At 37.5% G+C, this 15,547-nt stretch overlaps 3 protein-coding genes across 4 annotated transcripts; all 3 read left to right on the top strand.

Annotated features, from left to right (window-relative positions):
• The first annotated feature begins 752 nt into the window (after nucleotides 1-752).
• Nucleotides 753-2,366, top strand: LOC117730114 (trypsin-like). Of its 2 annotated transcripts, none has more exons than XM_034531650.1 (5): nucleotides 753-942; nucleotides 1,031-1,178; nucleotides 1,252-1,396; nucleotides 1,604-1,855; nucleotides 1,957-2,366. In XM_034531650.1, the coding sequence occupies exons 1-5, from the start codon at nucleotides 882-884 to the stop codon at nucleotides 2,107-2,109; spliced, it is 759 nt and encodes a 252-aa protein (XP_034387541.1). In that variant the 5' UTR covers nucleotides 753-881; the 3' UTR covers nucleotides 2,110-2,366. The 2 variants fall into 2 exon arrangements, with proteins under 2 accessions (XP_034387541.1, XP_034387543.1); XM_034531652.1 differs by having other exon boundaries at nucleotides 757-942; nucleotides 1,264-1,396.
• A 6,050-nt stretch (nucleotides 2,367-8,416) lies between these two features.
• On the top strand, nucleotides 8,417-9,600 carry LOC117730115 (trypsin-like). The gene is made up of 5 exons (XM_034531653.1): nucleotides 8,417-8,485; nucleotides 8,561-8,702; nucleotides 8,790-8,928; nucleotides 9,046-9,294; nucleotides 9,400-9,600. Exons 1-5 carry the CDS (start codon nucleotides 8,428-8,430, stop codon nucleotides 9,565-9,567), a joined length of 756 nt encoding a protein of 251 aa, XP_034387544.1. The 5' UTR covers nucleotides 8,417-8,427; the 3' UTR covers nucleotides 9,568-9,600.
• A 2,964-nt stretch (nucleotides 9,601-12,564) lies between these two features.
• On the top strand, nucleotides 12,565-14,390 carry LOC117729989 (serine protease 57-like). The gene is made up of 5 exons (XM_034531424.1): nucleotides 12,565-12,754; nucleotides 12,842-12,995; nucleotides 13,454-13,583; nucleotides 13,687-13,941; nucleotides 14,146-14,390. The coding sequence occupies exons 1-5, from the start codon at nucleotides 12,712-12,714 to the stop codon at nucleotides 14,296-14,298; spliced, it is 735 nt and encodes a 244-aa protein (XP_034387315.1). The 5' UTR covers nucleotides 12,565-12,711; the 3' UTR covers nucleotides 14,299-14,390.
• The last annotated feature ends 1,157 nt before the right edge of the window (nucleotides 14,391-15,547 follow it).

Genomic DNA, 15,547 nt, shown 5'->3' with positions numbered 1-15,547 from the left:
GTCAGCGATCACGTGACTTTAGAGCGTTGCACACTTCCTGACTGTGAGAGTTCAGACACTTAAACCTGAGGTCACCCAGCAGCCCAAAGGTTGCAGCTAAAGAGTGGATCCGTTACAAATCATTTAGTTTTTTTCACTTATATATATATATACATACATACATACATATATTATAATATAATATATATATATTATATATATATTATATATATATAATATTGTATATATATATATAATATATATATATATATATATATATATATGTGCGTGTATATATATATATATATAATATATATATAATATATATATACATACATACATATATTATAATATAATATATATATATATTATATATATATATATATAATATTGTATATATAATATTATGTATATATTATATATATATAATATATATATGTGCGTGTATATATATATATATAATATATATATATATATATTATCCAAATGAAAAGTCAAAAGAGAAAAAGGTCTTTTTTTAAGCCCAATGGCATCAACGTGACAGACCTAGACGTTGTAATTCCATGCAAAGGAAACACTGAAGATATCAAATGACATCAAATGGAGAAGAGAATAAATTGCTTGTGTGAAAACTCATCCCACGCTAATCACATAATGAGAGTACGTGCTTCAGGCTGCAGCTGAACCACACGCTTTATATATTTACTGTAAACAATGGCAATACTGCACATGCACTCACCACTATAAGACTAGATTAAAAGGTGGAACCGGGGAACAGAGGATGTGGCTGAAGGCGTGTTGTCGCAGCAGACCTTAACCACAGGGTCCCCATCCTGAGCATGCGGTGGTATATAAAAGTGTCGCCCTGACGCCTCAAAGACAGCAGCATCAGCACCACCAGCATGACGCGCGCCACGCACAGGTTTCTGCTTCTCCATCTCCTGACGTGCCTCGGGCTTCACGGTAAGACCACGACGTTCTAGTTCGGTCTCCGATGCCCAGAGCGCATACCGTTTAACTCGTCCTTCCGCTCCTCGTATCCTTTTTCCAGCACTCGGGAGCGAGATCATAAACGGCAGAAACGTCCCGAAGAACTCAATGCTGTACATGGCGTCGGTGCAGAACGACGGAGTCCACAAATGTGGAGGGTTCCTCATCAATGAACACTTTGTGGTCACCGCGGCGCACTGCAAGCACCCGTGAGTTCACCTTCCTCGAGTGATGTCGATCAAGAAATCCAAATAACTTCATATTACATGCTTTTTTTTGTTGTTGGCCTTTCAGGAAACTCAGTGTCGTTCTCGGTACGCACAATCTCCAGAAGGTCGATAATAAATCAATGAGATACGACGTGAAGACGTGCAAGTTTCCATCTTACGAGAACGTTGAAAAAGGGGACGACATCATGCTTCTCAAGGTGAGTCGATATTTAACCACGCGTGACATTTTGACCTTCAAATCTTACTTTTCATGTTCTGATGGATTCAGTTCTAGTCCGCCCCAAAACTGTAAAAAAAAAAAAAGTAAGAAGAACATCGATACGAAGAGCGGCTCCATCTTCCACCCACTCGTTGTTCTTTTGAACTTGAATTGTGGATCCCTTTGTTCATTCTGCGGCCCCCAGCTGTCCAGGAAAGCTCGACTGGACAACAAAGTACAACCGATCCAACTCCAGAAAACCAAGATGAGAGATGAATCAAATTGCAGCGTAGCCGGGTGGGGTTATACGATAACTGGTGGAAAACCCGACAACGTGCTGAAGGCGGTGGATGTGCGCATCGTGAACCAGAAGGTCTGCAAGGAGAAATGGGGTGAAAATCTTCCTGCCAAAGCTATCTGTGCAGGCGGATATGGCACAGACAAAGGGTTCTGTCAGGTATGTTTTCAGTCCAGTCGTGATAAAAAAAAAACACTTGAATGTCAATGTTTTCTATACATATTCTATACATATAAACAAATTAATCTTCTCCCTCACAGGGTGATTCCGGTGGCCCTCTGGTGTGCAGCGGGAAGGCTGTTGGAGTTGTGTCTTTCAACTATAACAAAAACTGCAGCTATCCAAATAAACCTAACGTCTACACAGATGTATCCAAATACCTTGAGTGGATCAAAAAGCGGAACCGTTGTTAAATGTAACCAGTCAGCGTACTTTCATTGTCCTCTATTGAACAGTCTTTAAACTCACTTTTATAAAATGGCCTTTTGTTAACGACTGACATCCTTTCTGCCTTATCGTGAGTTGGCTGGCATGTCGTATAATAATGATTTTCTTCTTCTTTTTTTTCTGCGTATGCCTTGTGAAAAGGTATTGCTGTATTCAAGTTGCCCTGTCGCAGTTTGTTCTATATCTCAAATACAAAAATAAAACGTCACTTTTCAATGTCAAATGCTGTATTTTTAAATACTGTGCTTATACACACACACACACACACATACACATATATATATATATATATATATATATATATATATATATATATATATATATATATATATATATATATATATATATATATATATATATATAAGGGGCTTCTTTCCAAAAGGTATTGACACCTTTTGCAGCCAAACCAACTCACTACTAGACTATAAGGCAACTCTTTCCTGGTGTATTTATCTATAGCTGATGAAGAGCATTTTCAGATCAAAGACATTAATGCAACAACGATACAAATATATATATATATATATATATATATATAAATAAATACAAAGAGCATCACACTATTATATATATTATATATATATATATATAAATATATTTTAAGATATATATATATATATATATATATAGAAAGAAGAAAAAAAAAATATATATAGAAATAAATAAATACAAAGAGCATCACACTATTATATATATTATATATTGTATATATATATAAATATATTTTAAGATATATATATATATATATATATATATATAAAGAAAAAAATATATATATATAAATAAATAAATACAAAGAGCATCACACTATTATATATATATTATATATTGTGTATATATATATATATATATATTTTAAGATATATATATAATAAAATATATATATATATATATATATATATAGAAAGAAGAAGAAAAAAAAAAAATATATATATATATATATAGAAATAATAACCCATGGCCGCGTTGTTGCCCTCCTTCGGTTTGTGGATGTGAGTGCTTGCCTGCATGTGCTATAGGTATATTTGTAACGATTGTAAAATGTGCACATAGCCAGGATCCCACAGACGAAAAAGATTGCGTGAGACACTTCTGGTCAAATAAAACACGAACAGACGGAACAGGCAAACTGTCGCAAAGCGGTTTCATAACAGCGGCTGCACTGATGCTCAACAACTGAATTTGGAAACTGTGGTTTCCGTGGTTCATCTAGTTCGTCACAGAGTCAATGTGCCAGTGGGATGTTTCAAGTTGATCCCCTGAACGTTAATGTTTTGTATGTGTATAAAACTGGAGGATGGCTTGATGTGGTGGATCAGTATCCACAGTTTAGGGAGAGGAGGGGGTTCAAAAAGAGGGTCAGAAACCAGAGAGACAGACACAATTAAGCTCAAGTTCAATGAGGAAAGAGCTTCATTCTCTCGCCCCCTCTCCCTCTCTCTCTCTCTCTCTCTCTCTCTCAACTCAATCAGCTGACTGGAGTTAAACCAATCAGATTTGGCCACAACCTCTGTGAGCCAATCATCTCGTTGCTGTCAGAGTTTTAAAAACAGTTTATTTCCCTCCTGCTGTCGGCTCTCATTTAAGTGTTTTATTTCCACACTTTGCTCGTTCAAAAATAATCATCATATGTGCAGGCGGTGAACATCTGCCAGGCGAGGTGGCTGGAGAAGGTGTGCGACCGTCACCACGGTTACCCCTCTGCTCCGGCGAGCTCCCATGCTTCCATCAGACAGCTGTGTTCAGTCTATGGAATAAACCACACATTTATTAATAAAGTTCACTGCAGCGATTTTACTCACAACCACGTAATGAAAACTACGAGTGTACTTAAACGCACAGTATTAGTAGATTATTGCTCTGTTTCGGCATTTGAGATTATTACATATTATCATCAGCTGCTTCTGACCACGAGTGTGAATAGTTCGGCAGACTAAATGTTTTTTAGATCACAAAGTTTGTCTTTCGGACCCTGTTTTGTTCTGGGATGTCCTGAGCACCTCCTCTGTGGATGTGTGGCAGCATCCAAAGCACAAGGACCAGAAATACACTTAATATATAAATAAATATATATATATATATATATATATATATATAATGTATATAAATATATATTGATATATAAATATATCAATATATATTTGCATTTATTTATATATATATATAAATAAATGCAAATATATATTTATATATATCAATATATATGTATATATATTATATATGTATATATATCAATATATATGTATATATATTATATATGTATATAAATCAATATATATGTATATATATTATATATGTATATAAATCAATATATATGTATATATATTATATATGTATATATATATCAATATATATGTATATATATTATATATGTATATAAATCAATATATATTTATATATATTATATATATATAAATCAATATATATTGATATAATATATATATATATATTATATTGATATAATATATATATATATATATTATATATATATAATATATATATATAAATAAATGCAAATATATATTTATATATATCAATATATATGTATATATATTATATATGTATATATATATATCAATATATATGTATATATATTATATATGTATATAAATCAATATATATGTATATATATTATATATGTATATATATCAATATTTTTGCAGCCGAGTGCGAAGCGGCAGGGATGAGAGTTAGCACCTCCAAATCTGAGGCCATGGTGCTCTGCCGGAAACCGGCGGATTGCTCCCTCCAGGTGGGGGCAAACTGCCTACCCCAAGCGAAGGAGTTCAAGTATCTCGGGGTCTTGTTCACGAGTGAGGGTAAGGTGGAGCGGGAGATCGATAGGCGGATCGGTGCGGCTGCAGCAGTAAAACAGGCGCTGTACCGGTCCGTCTTAGTGAAGAGGGAGCTGAGCCGGAAGGCAAAGCTCTCCATTTACTGGTCGGTCTACGTTCCAACCCTCACCTATGGTCACGAACTCTGGGTCGTGACCGAAAGAACGAGATCTCGGATACAAGCGGCCGAAATGAGCTTCCTCCGTAGGGTGGCCGGGCTCAGCCTTAGAGATAGGGTAAGGAGCTCGGACATCAGGGGGGAGCTTGGAGTCGAGTCGCTGCTCCTTCGTGTCGAAAGGAGTCAGCTGAGGTGGTTCGGGCATCTAGTTAGGATGCCTCCTGGACGCCTCCCATTAGAGGTTTTCCGGGCACGTCCAACTGGTAGGAGGCCCCGGGGAAGACCGAGGACACGCTGGAGGGATTATATCTCCCGGCTGGCCTTGGAACGCCTCGGGATCCCCCAGAATGAGCTGGAAAGTGCTGCGGGTGAGAGGGAAGCCTGGGTCGGCCTGCTGAACCTGCTGCCACCGCGACCCGACCCCGGATAAGCGGGTGATAATGGATGGATGGATGGATATATATCAATATATATGTATATATATTATATATGTATATAAATCAATATATATTTATATATATTATATATATATAAATCAATATATATTGATATAATATATATATATATATATATATTATATTGATATAATATATATATTATATATATATATATATATATATATATATATATATATATATATATATATATATATATAAATGCGGGCTGGGGGGAATCTTCTATTCTGTTCCTCAGGATGAATGTGCATAACAACTCTCTCTCTCTATTTCTCTCTCTCTCCTGTCAGAAGGATGACTGACCCCTGTTTGGCTTGGACTGAGGGAGGTTTGTGACGAACTGCAGGGGGTAGCCAGGACAGAGACTGCTGGAGTGGCGCCCACTAGTGGTCAAAAAGCAGAGAAGCTATGCAACCTTTTAAGGTCTGACTCTGGCCCTCTCTGTATAAATTACAAGCTTACAAGGGTTTTAAATTGTGTAAACCGGAACATGACATTATAACCAGACAGCACAACAGCTTGCATTTATGAATATGGGAACCGCATCCGAGTATTGATTTTAAGAGGAAAACACTGAACCGTTTGATTTGATGAACGGATCATTAACAACGCCCGGGAACCCCACTGACTCGGGACACTTACGTCCTCAGGACAATTACCACACAACAACTATTGCTCAACTCTAGTATTTAAATACACATTTGTCACTGTAATAACATATTTTTAAATTGTGTCTTTTACTATGTTTTTTGGCAAAATTCCTTGTATGTGTAACATACTTGGCAATAAACCTTTTCTGTAGTTTGATTTGTGTGATGAAATATAATGACAATGAATACATTTGAATGTGTGACTAGTTACATGACGACTATACACAACAGAAAGAAAAGAATTGCATACTGTATATTACATATTGTCGTATGTAAAACAAGGTGTTTTCTGTCTAGGTCTGGGTATTCATTTCATAACTGTGAGAACAAAACTCAAACCTGAACCTGGAAACCGCGGCGACTGTGGTCGGTCTAGATTGAGGCACGATTTCAGAGAAATGTTATTTCCTTATCAAAGAATATTCTTGTTGCATCGGTGTTCTTAGATTACTGCAACGTAAGATCACATGAGATCCCTTCGCTGTGACCAACAAACAGGGAGCCAAGAAGGTCCAAATCACCCAGAATTAACACAATAAGGATATTTAAACTGTCAAAAATAACAAAAAGAAAATGAGGGGGGGGGGGAGAGGAAGAAAATAGCCATACACAAATCTGTCACATAGTAATTACACATATGCTCCACCTGCACCACCATGCAAGCGGTTCCATTAACAGTAACTAAAACATCAAGAAGAAAGAAAATAAATGTGATTATTAGTCTCCAAATGGGAATTTAACGCAATTTACGATATCTTTCTTAGTTTTTTTGGTGTTCAGGATTGGAATCGTGAATGGGAAAAGAATGTGGAGCGGACTTCTAGAAATGGTCTCTTGCACTTCTAGGTTGTACATTTACAATTGAGACAGGTCATTAGAGTTCAAATGTAAAAACAATTCCCACGTTTGATCAAATATTCAAATTTCTAATATAAAGTGAGTCCTTTTGTGTATGTAAATGTGATTTGCTTGATTTATGCACACATACATTTAATATTATTTATAAATATATATATAATATATATATATATATATATATATATATATATTATATATATACAAATAATATATATATATATATATATTATATATAATATAGCAGATCATAATGCAGGTGTTGTTTTAAGGCTTTAGTTGTACATCATCAAGCAAATTTGCAATATATTGATTCACCATAACCTGCTACAAGGTGAGCTTGGAGCCTTTGGTCACCCTAAAGGTTGAGGGCAGTAGTTTGTAATGTGTATTCTTTACTCATTTGCATCTTTTAATAATTAGATTTTACTTTCTATTCAAGACAGACATAAGGCAGACAAAAAGTCTGCAGTTATGCATCCATGTGATTGTGAAACATAATCAAAACTCGAAACTTGTGACGATTATCCAAAGCGATTGTGCACTCACTGGTTTCATAAATGTGACTTGTCACTCAGAACTGAAGCAGGAAAGTGGTTTGTGTGGTTCATCTGATACCGTCATGTGAATTCAGAAAGAAATATTTGAGTCGACTGTTTTTACAAAATGATGAGAAAAAAAAGATACTAAAATCATTACTGGTATCTTTCCATTAATGTCTCCTTTTTTTTTTTTTACATAAAAGAGATACAATAAAGTGTCACTGAGTCATCAAATTCACCCAATTTAAATCTAATTATTGTGAACTGAAGTGGGATCGCAGTGACATTTTTTTCTAAAGATTCTGCAAATAAATCATGAGCAAAATAAAAAAGGGACGAAGAAAATCATTATGAATTAATTGAGTGACCCGTATGGACACAGCAAAAACATTTTGACTCCCACAATACAGAATCAGAGTTATCCACTTATTGAATGACTCCAACAAAAGGTCACGTAATGTCATAAAGAAAGATGAAGAAAGGAGGCCTAGAATCAACTAAACCAAGAGGCTGAAAGTGTCCTAAATATATTAAAAGTGAATAATAAACGACATAAAAAAGGTTAAAGGACAACAACGTGTGAAACTCATCGCATGCTGCTCATAAAGCGCTCCACGCCAACTGAGCTCATCAGATAACATAAACAAACAAGATAATGCTAAGATTAAAAAGATTTTTTTTTTAAAACGCGTAGGTTGCAAACTTGCAAACTTGATTGAACAAAGGAAGCGGTTAAAAGTCAAGATGAAACCGATGGTCCTCACAGCCAGCTGCTGTATAAAAAAGGTCCACCCCGCAGCCCTCGAGGAGACAGACGGCTCACCGGCATCATGCGCGCGCTGCACACGCTTCTGATCGCTCATCTCCTGGCGTGTCTCGGACCAAACGGTAAGATTCCAAAAAGCGTTGTTAACATTTTGGGAGTTTTGAAACTAACTTTGATGTTTTCTTTCATCTTTGCAGCCGATGGGAGCAAAATCATAAATGGGACCAAGGCCGCGAAGAACTCGATGCCGTACATGGCCGCGTTGTTGAGCGGGTCCGCAGTGGCGTGTGGAGGGTTCCTGATCCGGGACGACTTCGTGCTCACCGCCGCACATTGTGTGTGAGTGGCGTCGCCTCTTCCGGCCATCTTTAAAATCATCTTTAAATCGTTATACATTACAATTTTGCTCCGTTTTCTCTCGCTCAGCCATGTCACGCACGTTGTTCTCGGCACCAACAACGTACGCGACGGTGATGGATTGAAATTATCCATCGTCAAGGCCATCAAACACGAATGCTACGATAGCAATAACTTAAAGAAGGGTTGGGACATCATGCTCCTCAAAGTAAGTACAGGCGACTCGTTATCATCAGCACCACGCTCCAGCAAACGTTTGTCCAGTTAAATTAAATTAAATTAAATTAGACGTAGAACGTTAGTTTCAATGTCGTGTTTCCTCCAGCTGCAGACGAAGGTTCCGCTTGGCGGCAAGATAAAAACGATCGATCTTTCCACGACCGCGATCGGACCTCGGGTGGAGTGCCAGGTGGCTGGATGGGGCGCGATCAAGAGCAACGGCGCCGTCGTGGACGATCTGACAGTGGTGGACGTCTCCACCGTCGGCCTGAAGGCCTGTCAGGATAAGTGGTTGCAGCTTTCCGACAATGTTATCTGTGCAGGCGGTCACGATACGGGAAAAGGATTCTGTCAGGTGTGTTTTTCTTCTTCTTCCCGTTTTAACGCAACGATGGTCGGACAAAACAAGCGTCTAAAATAACCCGACGAATAAACGAATGAATCCTCTCCCTCCTCGCAGGGCGATTCCGGTGGTCCTCTGGTGTGCAACGGGAAGGCTGCTGGGATTGTGTCTTTCAACTGTAACAAACGCTGCGATTACAAAGAGGACAGCGAATTACCCAACGTGTACACCGATGTGTCAAAGTACGTGGACTGGATCAGAGAAAACATCATAGCCAACGAGTGAACATCGTGCTCAGCTTATGCTCACCGTGATATGGGAGAGAAATTCTAAATAAAAGTTTTGCTTCAAATACCGCGTTTTGATTTCCTTCATTGAGCATGCCATCAGAAAAAGCACAACTTGTGTTTTAAGTGAATAAAAGCCACAGTAATAATAATATTAATGGTCATTTTGAATGTGTGAGTCAAGTGGAGTGTTCCTGTCCTTGCTCTTGTGGATGACTCGTCTGTAAAGCATGAATCAAGGGTGCATTATTAGAAAGTGGTGGCATGTTAGCCGTTTGAAATCACTCATTTGGTTTGACACAAGACAACTGCATGGCTGCACTGACACGGAAATAATGTAAGGAATATATTTGTAAAAGGTATTTGTGATGGGGACACATCCCCTGTGTTCAGCCTGCCGCTCATCACAGGTCACTCTTCATATAAAAATATATATATATAAATATATATATATATAAATAAATATATATAAAATAAATATATAAACATATATACACACGTATATATATATATATATATATATATATATATAAAAATAAATATATATGAATAAATATATATAAATGAATATATATATATATATATATATATAAATAAATATGAAAATATATATAAATATATATATATATATATACATATATATGAATAAATATATATATATATATATATATATATGAATAAATATATATATATATATATATATATAAATAATTTATTTTTATTAGCCTTTATTTAACCAGGTCGGTCCCGTTGAGATACAATGACCTCTTTTTCAAGGGAAGCCTGGCCAAGACAGCAGCATAGAAAAATTGCAACAGACACAACAGAAATCACATAACACAGATAAGATAAAAAAAAGATAAGGCAACAGGACTAAAGCTCCGGATTCACACCAAAACAAGAACAAGTGCGGTATGAAGCCGCTCCAATTTCTCTCACACGAGTCTTCAAAGTTTCAAGGTCGATGAGCTCCTTTAACTTTAGAGTTTTTTGCAGTGCATTCCAAGCAGCAGGTGCAGCGAACTTAAAACAGTGCTTACCAAATTCAGAGTGAACTTTGGGCATAATTAATGAATAAAGCTCATTGGAATGTAAGCAATAATTGATGTAATATATATAAACATATACACACGTATATACATATATATATATAAATAAATATATGAATAAATATATATAAATCAATATATATATATATAAACATATATACACACGTATATATATATATATATATATATATATATGTATATATATATAAATATATATATAAATAAATATGAATAAATTAATATATATATATATATATATAAATAAATATATATAAATGAATATATATATATATATATATATATAAATAAATATATGAATAAATATATATAAACATATATACACACGTATATATATATATATATATATATGAATAAATATATATAAATTAATATATACTGTATATATAAACATATATGTATATATATATATATATATATACACACACACACACACATATATATATATATATATATATATATATAAAAATATACATATATGAATAAAAAGTGCATCACACTTTTCTCGTGTTGCAAATACAAAATGAAAAACAAAATAAATTGGAGGATGACATGAAAGAAGAGTGCACAATTCTAACAGTCCATCTGAACATGCATTAGTCACATGGTGCATGTATGCTTTGCACAAGATGCGTCAGGGAGCCAAGATCAAACAGATGGAACTCAAAACTGTGAAGATCAAAACTGTGCTGTGTGTAAAAAGGGCAGACCTCACAGGCGGTCGATCCTCCCGTCGCCACGGCAGAAGTTTTTGCTTTTCATGTTCGGGTACGTCTCGGACTTTTCTGCAGCCTCCAAATAGTGTTGGAGCCGTCATGTGGTTGCTTTCTTCTAATCTTTGGAGTGAAACACCGGGTGAATTGGGACATGCAGTTCCTACATTTGAACACAGGGTGGCACGTTAACATTAAAAGGCATATAGGTAAGTGCCTGCTTATGGGAACAGGTGTGGATTTGAAGCAAACAAGTCTTTGACCGTGGTCATGTCAGTGTGGTGTCAGCGTGGTCCTATTTGTAGAGGCAACTGACACATTGGAAAAGTGTTAGGGCCTCTACAAATAGGATATTACCTAATGTTTACTAAAAAAAAAGAAGACTTGCTCGGTGTGACGCGAGAGGTACATTTTACTCTTCTTTTTTTCTTCATTTGATGCAATTGGAAAACAATTTTAATTGAATTGAATTGAATTTTGTTACAAATGTCCTTCTTTCAAAAATAAATGGTATCATTTGAACATCCACTATAAGAACCCCTCACCTCAATTATAACTTGTTCAAGAATGTCTGTGCTATTTAACTGTTACATTTGTTAAAAAATAAATAAAGTTGACTAAAATACGGCCATTCCAAATGAATCTCAATTTTAAATGCTGTATTAACGTTCTTCATCAAGAGCTATACAATTGTATTCAAGTCAATAAAACAAATGGAAAGGTTCCTTCTCCAGTTGAGCTCAACAGTGTTACTAAAATATTAAAATGCCAAGAGGTACTTAATACTTAAATACTGTGATACACTTTTACCTGAGAATATAAAGTGGATACTCACTCACTCACTCACACACACACACACACACACACACACACACACACACACACACACACACACACACACACACACACACACACACACACACACACACACACACACACACACACACACACACACACACACACACACACACACACACACACACACACACACACACACAGCTGAGAGGCTGTGGCCTCTCTACGTTGCATCACACACACACACACACAAACACATTCTTCCTTAAGAACGTTCTAACACTCAAACTGTGATGTAATAACTCATCTCACTCGATCCAAGCGCTACCATTTAGCAATAAACCACAAACACTGGCGTGGCGGTTATATTTCCAACGCCGCCGGTTTCTTGCATCAATTACGAAACCCTTTTTTTGGGGAAATGTAAAAAAAATCTTTTAGAACGCCACCAACGGCTTCGGGACATGTTAGCAAACACACTGAAGCAACAAAGACCTCAAGATGAGCAAGATATCTTTAAAAAAACGACAAGACCACGAGCAGAAGGTGTGGATTTGACCAGAGACCATGGCAACCAGTTACCTGCTACTGCTCCTCTTTGTCCTCAATGGTGAGCAAAGACATTGTGAATCTGCATCTACTACATCAAAACCCGGATAAATCAAATAACGCATTGTGATTTTCTTTTGTGTTTCAGGAGCGGATGCTTCTCATATTGTTGGAGGCAGAGATGCTGCCCCGCAATCGCGTCCCTACATGGCCTCGCTGCAACTCCGGGGTCGCCACAACTGTGGGGGAGTCCTGGTGAGAGAGGACTTCGTGCTCACTGCGGCACATTGCCAGATACCCAGGTAAGATTTTTTTTATTTATTATTTCTTTCTTTTTGAAAGACCCAATATATGTTTTTCCTGTTGTTGTTTTTTTTTTGTTTGTTTTTAAATCACAGCCACCGCTTGTTTCATTTCACATCAATTCAGTCTGAAAATACACATGCAGGGACTTTTTGTTTGTGTGCCAGTGTAAGTAATCCATTGTAGTAAACAATAAGCTAAGCAGTCATTTTAAAACCGGTGTTCCTGGTTCAGGGATGCTCTCTTTCACAAATGTTCACTTTGTTGTACTTACAATCAGTGGAAAGCAGTGATGTGTAGATAGGAGAAAAAAAGAGCGTTTTTTTTTTAAATCTTAAATTATGCTTTGAGAGTGATGACGATGACCAACATGGAAAATGGTTTTCCATTAAGAGAGATTATTACCAGCCTCAAGAGCATATTTCACGTCCGGTAATCAATACATTGTGATCTCCAGGTCATACACGGTTGTACTCGGAGCCGGCTCCCTGACCGCTAATGAGCCTACAAAGCAGGAGTTCAGTGCAGTCCAATCCTTCCCACACCCCAACTACAACGGACATGCAAATGACATCATGCTCATCAGGGTGAGGACAGCTTATATTGTTTTTTTTGTTGTTGTTTTATTACACACTACATCAGATTTTAGAATTCTCCTATAATTACCGTTTTTTAATGTCCTTGTCGCAGCTCAACGGTCGAGCCCAACTGACTGCAGCGGTGCAGCTGATCCCTCCGATCAGGGCCCGGCTGAATGCATCCAGTCAGTGCTTCACCGCCGGCTGGGGGGACGTAGGGGACAACGGCACCTTACCCATCAGGCTCCAGGAAGTCAACGTGACCCTCTTGACGCAGCGGACATGTCGTCGCAGATGGGCCGGCGTTCCGATCACCAGGACGATGGTTTGCGGCACGGGGGCCCGAATCTTCCAAGGCTTCTGCTCGGTAAGAGGGTGGACGTTGAGCGAGCAATCAAACCAACCTGTGGGAGGAGTTGCGTGTGTAAAAGTTGGACGCTAAACAGTAAAGATCTGAAACGATGCCACCTTATTTTAGGTGTGCAGTAAGCAACTGATATTAAAATGGTTGGCTATTTTAAACAAAAGCGCCCCTTCTGTTGAGAGTCTTGTATTCTTTTCTCTGTTTCAGGGGGATTCAGGCGGTCCGTTGGTGTGCAATGGAGCTGCAGCAGGCGTCGTCTCCTTCTCTGGACGCCGATGCGGAGACCCCAGGACCCCCGATGTCTACACACGCGTGCCGCCCTTCAGGCGATGGATCGCATCCGTGTTGAGAAACAATTAGGCCGATTAGATTGACCGGTGATACGGCAGCATGCTCGATTGAGATCTACATTTTTCAAGATGTGGCCCTTTTTAATACACGAACACGTGAAAGTGGTGTTGTTTTATTTCTCTGTTTGACAACGCAGTGCTGCGGTGAATGAAATTAAATTGTGTTTTTGTTCATTCTAAATAAATAAAAAACACGCAAAAAGTGTTGAGTGAGTTGAATATAATCTAAACGGGCAAGGGGAAAAAGCAAGGTGAATTAAAACAAACAAATGTCACATGCAGCGACACCACCATACAGCCATGAAATCTGGGGAACATTTCTGTTTTATTCATGTTTGCATATTTGGTTGGTAGGTATATTCTTGCAGAATGAATGTAACTGTTGTATTTTAAAAATAACAACAACAAAAAACAAGAAAAGTGTCTGAACAGCTGAGCAGGCACATTCCTGAGTGGAGTCCGTTTCGTGAGCAGGCGTGATAGCATGCGCATTTATAATTGTCTTTTAATTATAGTGTAATTAATAACCTGGCATAATCGTGTGGCTTGCTTCCTGAAGCCCATGAAACCATATAGACATATAAGTAAGTAAGATGAGTGCTCAACAAAGTCGTGCTTAAGTTACATCCATTCGGGTTACTCACGGTTTGCTGTCCAGCGGTAGTCCGGTAGAGTGCGCGTGTGTGCGCGCGTGTGTGCGTGCGTGTGTTAAACTACGCTACAAAAACTTTAAAAAAAACGCCGCAACCCAAAGTAAATAAACAAGTAACTTAAAACACGTTGAAAAAAAGCTACTTCGTCTGTTCGTCCTGCGGCTGCGCGCCCTCAGCTGGTCCTCAAAGAAAATGACGTCATCAGCGGGTGCCAATTGTATTAACAACGTCGGTTATACCAAATACGGCCTAACATTATTAGAGGAGCAGTGCGGATTCCAGTGGACCAGCTGTTACCTTTTTTCATATCAAGATATTTTGCTTATGCTTTTTGTCTCCTCCAATATTGATTAATATAGGCTCAGGTGATAGTGGTGCATTGAGGTTATGCAGAAAGGGGGCGTATTTCAGCACATTTAAATATAATGTTTTCTTTAAGATTTTATTTGGGACGAAAGTACGAAGGGTGCCCAGGGTATTCCCAATCATGTTGCACATACTGACCCTTAATGCGTGGTGAATGTGACTATCTGCCCACGTGGATGTGTGATGCCCACGATAGTGATATTTATTCAGATAATATGTCGAGAGCATCACCTTTTGCAA

Source organism: Cyclopterus lumpus, chromosome 4 (genome assembly GCF_009769545.1).
Source record: "Cyclopterus lumpus isolate fCycLum1 chromosome 4, fCycLum1.pri, whole genome shotgun sequence".
Lineage (NCBI taxonomy): Eukaryota > Metazoa > Chordata > Actinopteri > Perciformes > Cyclopteridae > Cyclopterus > Cyclopterus lumpus.
The sequence above is the reverse complement of the archived record's forward strand: the minus strand, read 5'-3'. Positions and strand labels throughout refer to the sequence as shown.

Excerpts from the sequence above, each read along its gene's own strand:
- LOC117730115 (XM_034531653.1), top strand. The coding sequence starts at position 8,428 with ATGCGCGCGCTGCACACGCTTCTGATCGCTCATCTCCTGGCGTGTCTC. Across the intron at positions 8,486-8,560 it reads GGCGTGTCTCGGACCAAACG|CCGATGGGAGCAAAATCATA; the intron begins GTAAGATTCCAA and ends TCATCTTTGCAG. Across the intron at positions 9,295-9,399 it reads CGGGAAAAGGATTCTGTCAG|GGCGATTCCGGTGGTCCTCT; the intron begins GTGTGTTTTTCT and ends CCCTCCTCGCAG.
- LOC117729989 (XM_034531424.1), top strand. The coding sequence starts at position 12,712 with ATGGCAACCAGTTACCTGCTACTGCTCCTCTTTGTCCTCAATG. Across the intron at positions 12,755-12,841 it reads GCTCCTCTTTGTCCTCAATG|GAGCGGATGCTTCTCATATT; the intron begins GTGAGCAAAGAC and ends TTTGTGTTTCAG. Across the intron at positions 12,996-13,453 it reads GCACATTGCCAGATACCCAG|GTCATACACGGTTGTACTCG; the intron begins GTAAGATTTTTT and ends TGTGATCTCCAG.
- LOC117730114 (XM_034531650.1), top strand. The coding sequence starts at position 882 with ATGACGCGCGCCACGCACAGGTTTCTGCTTCTCCATCTCCTGACGTGC. Across the intron at positions 943-1,030 it reads GACGTGCCTCGGGCTTCACG|CACTCGGGAGCGAGATCATA; the intron begins GTAAGACCACGA and ends TCCTTTTTCCAG. Across the intron at positions 1,179-1,251 it reads GCGGCGCACTGCAAGCACCC|TTGGCCTTTCAGGAAACTCA; the intron begins GTGAGTTCACCT and ends TTTTTTTTGTTG.